The 9,115-nt window shown below is 31.6% G+C and overlaps 1 protein-coding gene and 1 pseudogene across 1 annotated transcript; one reads left to right on the plus strand and one right to left on the minus strand.

Moving 5' to 3' along the window:
- Positions 1–1,428: 1,428 nt before the first annotated feature.
- Positions 1,429–5,463, minus strand: LOC111041582. Its single transcript, XM_022325889.1, has 3 exons — positions 5,445–5,463; positions 4,163–5,365; positions 1,429–1,471 (listed from the first exon to the last, which is right to left on the minus strand). Exons 1-2 carry the CDS (start codon positions 5,461–5,463, stop codon positions 4,239–4,241), a joined length of 1,146 nt encoding a protein of 381 aa, XP_022181581.1. The 3' UTR covers positions 1,429–1,471; positions 4,163–4,238.
- A 1,495-nt stretch (positions 5,464–6,958) lies between these two features.
- On the plus strand, positions 6,959–8,820 carry LOC111041591 (annotated as a pseudogene).
- Positions 8,821–9,115: the final 295 nt, after the last annotated feature.

Genomic DNA, 9,115 nt, shown 5'->3' on the forward strand with positions numbered 1-9,115 from the left:
CAGCATATTTTTGAACTTTTTGTTCCAGCACCTGGGTGCCTGTTTCAACCCATATAGGCTCCGTTGAAGTTTGCATACTAATTGTGTTCCATCTTCGTAAACTTTTGGCTGTTTCATATAAATGTCTTCTTCAAGATCTCCATATAAGAGCGCTGTTTTAATATCAAATTGTCTGTGTATTAATTTCTTGGCTGCTGCTATCGCAAGTAATACTCGAATTGAATTGTATTTCACTACTGGGCTGAACGTTTCTTGAAAATTTATTCCATGAACTTGCGCACATCCCTTAATTACTAATCTTGCTTTGTACCTATCAACATCTCCATTTGCTTTGTATTTAGTCTTGTATATCCAACCATTATTGGTATGTTTTTTATTTTGGGGCAAGTCCACAAGAAGTGTCCATGTTAAATTTTTATTTAATGACGACATTTCATCATTCATTGCTGTCTTCCAATCATCTGAATTGTCGCCTGTCATAGCGTCTTCATATGTAACTGGGTCATTACTTGCTGAGAAAAATGCATCCCTATACTTAATAGGTTTATTGAGTTTTCCTTTGTCTCTGAGTATCATCTGTTGTTGATCCTCTACTTCTACTGGCATCTGTTTATCATCGTCCAGTTTTTCTTCCTTGTTCTTCTTCATTTTGATTTTTACTTCTGTAGCTGTTGATGGGTTTACTGACTCTTCTTTGAATATGACATCTCAGCTTAATGAAACTTCTTTTCCATCAAAGCATATACGATATCCTTTCGTCTCCTCTGAGTATCAAACGAAAATACATTTTCTTCCCTTCTGATCCCATTTTCTTCGTTTTTCTTTTGGAATGTGTGCAAAGACTTCACTACCAAATATTTTTAGATTATTTATGTCTGGTTTTTTATTGAACCATAATTCATAAGGTGTTTTTCCTTCTTGACCTGTGTTTCCTGTACGATTTATTGTATATACAGCTGTATTCAATGCTTCTGCCCAAAGTGTCTTAGACAAATTATTGCTGTATACCATAGTTCTGGCTGCTTTTACAATTGTTCGCATTGATCTTTCCGCCTTCCCATTTTGCTGAGGTGTGTATGGTACACTCGTCTCATGTTTTATTCCAAATTTATCCAATAAGGCTTTTACTTCAGTATTTTTCCCGACCACAATCACTTCTCAAAGTAGTTACTGAGATATTTAGCTGATTTTTGACTGTATTTAAAAATAGTTCAAATTTATTTTTAACTTCTGATTTTTGGCTCATAAAATACACATACGTATAATTGGAATAATCATTCTTGAAAATAACAAAATACCGTTTACCTCCATGGGTCCACATACATCACTGTGAATTAACTGACCTTGTAGTTTTAGTAATACTCAGTGTGGACGGCTCTCTGTGTTGTTTGCCATAAACGCACGCTTCGCAGAAAAACTTGTTTTTTGTTTCTGTAAATTGAATTCACATATGTTTCAAGTAGTTTCGAACCAATTGCGCCTAAAACCAAATTTGTATTTTAGAGTCAGTGTACCAATTGCGCTTCTTATATTTTACGGTTAGTATACCAATTGCGCTCTTTATATTTTACGGCCAATATACCAATTGCGCTTGTATTCAAATTTGCCTGATATTTATAGATCAATTGATTACTACTTACTAGCTAAAGTGACTGGTTTTAATATATTTTATAACAGTATCGGGAATTTTATGAAACATTATTATTATCACACACATATTTTGATCACGGAAGTATGCATTTGAGTGATGTACGAAAACAAGTTTTCATTATCATCGGATAAATTTTATCGGCCTAATTGTGTCGTTGCACACAATATACAATATATAGAATAACACATCGATGTTACCCAATACTTATGTCTTATTAGTCTCTTGGTATTAGTTCGAGTTGTTTTACGTTACAATATGGATCGTTTTACAAAAGCTCTGAGTGAAAAAAGTAAGCCATTATTAGTTTTAGATCAGTTTAAGTTTCAAAAATGTACTATCTCAAAAAACGGAATAAAATGGAGATGTACAATTAAATCGTGTACTTCGAATTTTTAAGTGATCTAAAGTGAAACAGTACTTTTAAAATCTAACTTTGATCATAACCACGAAGCAAGTGTCAATATAAATAGACAAATTGTTGCAAATTCATCAAAAAGAAAAGCAATAGACCAAGTTACAACATGACCGCTAAAATTAATTCGGAATGAAGTGCAATCAAGTGCGTTAGATTTGACACTAAACAATGTTCATTTTATACGACGAAGCGTTTATCGCGCTCGTAGAAAAACGCTACCACCATTACCGAAAAATGTAACCGAAGTGCATACAGCATTAAATAATTTGGATACGAATTCATACAAGGGTGAGAATTTATTGCTTATAAATGACAATATGTTGAATATAATATGTTTTTCTACAATATCAAATTTGGAATTTTTATGTAGTTGTGACAAAATATTCGTCGACGGAAAATTTGAATTTTGTTCTAAATTTTTTTATCAACTTTTTACGATACATGGTTTGAAAAATGGTCACTATATTCCACTTATATTTTCTTTACTGCCAAACAAGCTGTCAACCACATACGAATATTTATTTCGAGCTTTGATTGGTAAATGTGCAACATTCAATCTCGATTTTAATCCAAAAACAGTTTTTGCCGATTTCGAACAAGCTATACATTTTGCATCTAAACAAGTCTGGCCTTCAATATTTCTAGTGGGATGTAGATTTCATTTATCTCAAGCTTGGTGGAGGAATATTCAAAGTTGTGGACTACAAACAGAATATAAAAACCCTAATTCTGAAGTAGGAAAATGGCTGCATTTAATTTTTGGTCTGTCGCTTTTTCCACACGAAGAAGTGGAGGATGTGTTTGTAGAAGAAATAATGACGATTCAACCAATTAATTCAAATCTAACCAAATTTACTAATTATATTGTTGAAAACTATATATCATCTAAATCTACATTTCCCCCGATACTATGGGCGTCTAATTCAATAAGTTCTGAACGTACAACTAATGCGTGTGAAGCTTTCCACGCTTCATTTTCTAAAAACTTTTATTCTCCCCATCCAAATATTTTTGTATTTTCAAAAGTAATAATTGAAATTCAGACTAGCACGTATATTGCAATAAATAGTACAGAACATGATAAATATATTTCAAATAGAGCATATTTAAAAAAAAAATTTACAATCAATTCTTATATCGAGAAATACAAATCTGGCGAAATTAGCAGAAGAGAATTTTTAAAAATTGTGTGTTATTATTATTGTAAAAATTGACGATCAAAATTGTAACTGATTATTAGTGTAAATATTCATTTATTTTTATATTATTTATATTTATAATTACATTTTTTTGACGTTCTAACTTGTGACCGGTTAGTATATTTATTAATTTATTTGTATTATATATTTTTTTAAATTAGCATGTTATTATTATACCCTGTGGTGACTAAATGAATTATTTTAATATTTAATGTAATTGCCCTGTTATACTTATGTTTATATTCTCCTTTCCTTGTAGTGAAAAAATTTATTATTGAACAAATATATTATTCTGTAAACTAGCCAAATTATATTATTCTAAATTGTAATGCCATGTTCAAACTATTATTTAAAAAAATATTATTATTATTAAAGCATGCAAAATATTTGCTACATACTATATGATCAAATTTAAACCTTGTAAAAAATCGGTTAATATGTAATAAAAACCAAATATATGTACATATATTATGTATTTAATCAAATAATAAGTTTTCCTAAGGTAATGTAAAATTTATAGAGCGCAATTGGTCTATCGACCCTAAAATTTTTAGAGCGCAATTGGTATATTGACCCTTAAATGTTTAGAGCGCAATTGGTATGGGCGTAGCCGTTTTCGGCCAAAATGTACCCTTCCCTTTTCGGCCAGTGTCACTTATCGGCCAAAAATTACCGTTCCCTTTTCGGCCATAACTTATCGTTCCCTTTTCGGCCACTGTCACTTTTCGGCCAGTACCTACAGTTTTCTTTAAAATTTACGAANTGGCCGAAAAGGGAAGGGTACATTTTGGCCGAAAAGGGGGCCGCCCATTGGTATATCGACCCTAAAACGTTTAGAGCGCAATTGGTATAAGAAAAGGTAATTTTAAGCGCAATTGGTAAACTCCCGTTTCGAACATGTTGAACATTCTGATGACTTAGAATTTCATGCCACTGTAGTAATGTGAGATTTTTAACTGCAATATTTGCTTGATCAGCCTGTTGTAATGGTCCTATTCTCATTTCTCAGAACCATTGAAAACATTTTATTCTCACGAACTCCTATAGCAACTATACGATTGTTTTTTTTAAATATACAGCCGTCACTGTCTGTCACCATTTTTATACCTTTTTCAAGGCATGCTCCATACGAAAACAAATTTACCTTAAGTTCAGGTACGTGTAAAACATTCGACAAATGACTGACAACCCATTTATCACCGATTTTTGCTTGAACATTTATATTACCTTTACCAATAGCCATAATATATTTACCATCACCAATACGTACTGGTAATTGAGTTTCAAATAATTCATAGTTGGTGAACCATTCTTTTCGACTGGTCATGTGATCACTTGCACCTGAATTCACATACCATTTTTCTGACTCACTGATTTCAATGTCCTTTGATTGTACTCCAACCAACGCATTTCCTGAGTTTGATTCGCTCTTATTTTTTACTTTTTGTTCTTTTAAGAAAATCCGGCATTCACATTTCCAATGCCCTGTTTTTTTACAATGATTATACTTGCCTGGTTTTTTATCATTGTTCCGTTGGTTTTCAGAAATACCAATTTTTGTATGTTTTTCTTTATTTGTTCCATATGATTTCTTTGCTGAAAATGCACTACCTGCAATATCTCTCTGAACATCATGTCCTTGAGTTTGCCTTGATTCTTCCACCATGAGTCTAGATGTCAAGTTTGTTAAAGTTTTATTCTCACTTGACATTGAATCCCAAGCACTATAAAAATGTTTATAAGTGTCTGGTAACGTCATTAGAATCTTTGTCATCAGCATTGAATCAGATATTGGTTCTCCTGATTGTGCCAATTGCTTACTTAAATTTTCTAGTTTTGATATGTGACCAGCCATACTGTCTACGGGGTCCATAACATAACTATAGAATTTTTCTTGTAACAAAGAAATGCTTGTTGCAGACTTCTGTTCATATATGCTGAGCAATTTGTCCCACATTTCCTTTGCTGTTTCACAGTTCATAATATATAATAATGGCTGTTCGTCTACAGATGTTACAATATATTTTTGAGCTTTATTGTCAGCTCTTTTCCAGACTGAATAATCAACACCATACCTTTTTCTTGCATCATCTTCAGTTTCTGAACTTGATTTTGTAAGAACAGGTTTTTTCGATTTTCAGGTCACAACGTCAAATATATCGGCTGCATTCATAATGACTCTCATTTGAAACTTCCATTGTTACCAGTTTTCATTGCTTGTTAGATTGTTAATTTTTATAGATTCGTTTTCCATAATAACAAATTATCTGTACACTGCCTGTACACTATAAATTTAAATTTAACACAACTAAATAAGTTTTCTGCACTTCACACGATCTACGCACTTACTACGCAAACTTCATGATTTAGTCCAGATATTTTACTTAAAGTACTCAAAGCTGATACAGGCAATAATTCAATGTTGTTAAATACTGCAAAACTTCTAAGGTCCAACCAATTCAAGTCATTTAATAAATTTTCTTCAATATTAATTAAATCTTCTCCACAAAAGTGATTATTTATTATTTTTTTTTACAAAAATGTTGACATTTTTTTTATAAATTTAATACATACTCATCATTTCTTTTTTTCTCAATTTCTTTTTTAAAGCAGCTATCATATTCCTTGTAAATAATTTATAGTTTTAGTTTGTAGATAAATTGACACCAGAGTAGTTGCTGCATAAATATCAAGCAATAAATTAGATATATATATAATTTTAAATCTTGATCAATTACTAATCAATGATTTAGCAATGAACTTAGATTGTGAATTGAAATTGCAATGACAAACTGTGGTTAAAAATGTTAATAAAGTGGTAAATTTGGGCGTTATCGACTTCTTTATCAATTCAACCATGTTCAGTTGTAAATCCATAACTGAAGATAAAGCCTTGTCTTTACTCCACCACCTAGTTGCACCGATTTTTTGGAGTCTATACAGTTTATCGTGACCAGTATGGTTATACAGATATTATAGATGTATAGTAGGTTTTGTAAATTAATACATAATACATTTTTTCTATGTAATATTTGTATGATTGCTGAATCCAACAGTGGGGCACCGGGGCCCCCGCAGACTGCAGGGTCGGGCAAGCGGGGTCCTCGTGGTCTCGTCCAAAATAAAGATAAAACCTAAGTTAACTTGCAGTAGCGCAATTAATCCAAAAAAACTTCCTTTAACTTGTGCAAAGCCTAACCTAACCTATGGGAAAGCATATGATTATTCAATAAATTTTCAATTTCCTGGGCCCCTAAAGAAAAATTGCTCCTATAACAGCTGAATATTTCGATAAATACATTACGGGGGGACTCCCCCGGTCCCTATTCCCTATAAACCCAATAAGAATAAAATTAACGACTCTAAAAAAAAAAAAACGGAGGGGCCCAGCGGCCGACACTGCTAGCAATACTATTATTACTAACTCATGATAAATTGTAAAATGGTAGATTTAAAGGAAGTCAATATCATTTAAACCAACCACTTAGATATTGAACAATCATGTATGTGTTTAAAATGATTATGATTATGTTTGTGATAAATTTTTTAATCAAATCCAAAAATATTATTCCAGCAAATTGTGTTGAAAAAAGAGTATCAATTTTTGATGACATTGATGATGACCATGATACAGTATACAATCAAGACACTGACAAAGAAAATTAATCAAATAAATTCTATTCAAATTTGATAAGTGCTATTGAGGTTCGTCGTCCATAGTATGGCCACAGGCTGTCGTTATCAAATCCGGGTCAATCATAACCAAACTGTGGAATGAAATTTATGTTGAACTACAAGGTGATAATATACACATTAATTTGAATTTACCTGTATAAAAACTAAATAAATATACTTAAACATTCACATATTATTATACACCTGTAACATAGGACATAAAACAAATAAACAATGTATACATAAGGATTAACATATAAATATTTTTTATTATAGGTCAGATAAGTATTGATGAATTGAAAAAAAAAATGGAGATATTTGAGAGAAAGGTTTGTTCAGGAAAGGCAAAAACCAAAAGGTGGAGCTAAAGAAGGTATTAAAAAAAATTGGATACATTACATTCAACTGTCGTTCTTGGAAGATGTTGTAACACATGACCAAAAGTAAGAATCCTATTTAGCTTATAATACTTATACATAATTATTAAAATACTTAACTTTAAATCCAAATATTTATAGGACTACTAGTAATTTAGAAAACGATGATACCATTGATTCTTCTCAGTGTTTAATTACTACCAAAGAACAAAAAAGAAAATCAAGTGGATAATTTAAAATTGTGTGTCTTATATATAATATATATATTATAATATATTATATCAAGCTAAGTACATAATACTTGTGCTTGGGTTAGAATTTATAATATCGATTTAATTTGATATCAAATGCATTAATTTAGGTAAAATGATTTCTTAAATATGACAACGACTTCCATAGAGACTTACTTAATGAGTTAAAAATGACGAGACCTACATTACCAGAACTAAATGAAGGTGATCCACATGATCCTGATGTGGAGTTTAGGAAATACTTAGTATAACTTATAGTTATGAAAGAAGCAGGGGCGTATACAAGGGGGGTGTGGGGGTCAGATCCCCCCATATAACTTTTAAAGAATTGTATAAAATAGTGTTTTTAGTGTTAGCCGTTAGGGCATTCCAAGATCACAAGGAAACAAAAAAAAAGCTAGGATTTTTGTAAATTTTTATTTCATAAATATAATTATTACAAGAATAGACTTTGTCTGTTCAGCCGTGCCACCGCCACCGCCGCCGATAACAACGCTGCGACGAAGACGCCCGCATGGTCGTGTGGCTAATAATACATTTTCCTACTTCTGGAAATGTTTTAAGAAATTATTATTATATAATGCACGGATGGGTTTTACGTATTTACACTACAATATTATCAATTTTGTATTAAAATCGACATTCCGTGAGTTGTACCTCGTATGTTGTTCCGTACCTACTTAACTAAATATTGTCTTTAAAATTTGAATAGATTTGATTAGAGCGACTAAACGGCCTTACTTTAATGGCTGTGCATAGGAATATTCCTATCAGTACCAAAGAGGTAATTGATGAATTAGACAAAAAAAAAAGAAAATTAAATTTTTTACTATAATTTTGAACTGTTTGTAGTTTGTAAATAAAATATATTAAATATATATGTTTTGTTATTTATTATTTGAATGCACAAATATTAGGTAACAGTAACTATACTCGGGCCACCGAGAGACCGCTACTGGGCGGCGACCAAAATTCGTCCATTCTCGCGCATTCCCACCACCAAACCTCCCGGTTTTGCAGGCCGCCGTCACAGTTACCGCCGCCGCCGCCAATGTCGTGACCGTCACCGCCAAATCGTAGCGGCGAATAGGTAGTAGAGTATAGGGTTAAATTTTTTTTTCTTATCCCCCTTCCCCCCCACCCCATAAAAAAATGATATATACGCCACTGGAAAGAAGTACCCAAAAATAAAAGGAAAAAATTACAATGTCAAATCATTTCAACAGTTATTAATGCTCAAGATTCAGAGTAACATAAGTGACATCATTCACACTTTTTAGTTCCTGCAAGATCATAATAATCATATTAATAATTAATCTTATCAGAAGGTTTTGAGTTTTGTTTGATTGATAATTTGAATTTGTAGAATATGAACTAATTCTTAAATAAAAAAAATATTATACACTGAAAAAAATTCTAATAGTAACATTGACAAACATGTTTTGTAGATGATCAACAAATCTAACATTTATTACGCTGACAATATTTGTATCATAATGATAAAAAATTGTTAGTTTAATAAAAATTTTGTTATATACTGTAATTGT

This window comes from Myzus persicae, unplaced genomic scaffold (genome assembly GCF_001856785.1).
Source record: "Myzus persicae strain clone G006 unplaced genomic scaffold, MPER_G0061.0, whole genome shotgun sequence".
Classification (NCBI taxonomy): domain Eukaryota; kingdom Metazoa; phylum Arthropoda; class Insecta; order Hemiptera; family Aphididae; genus Myzus; species Myzus persicae.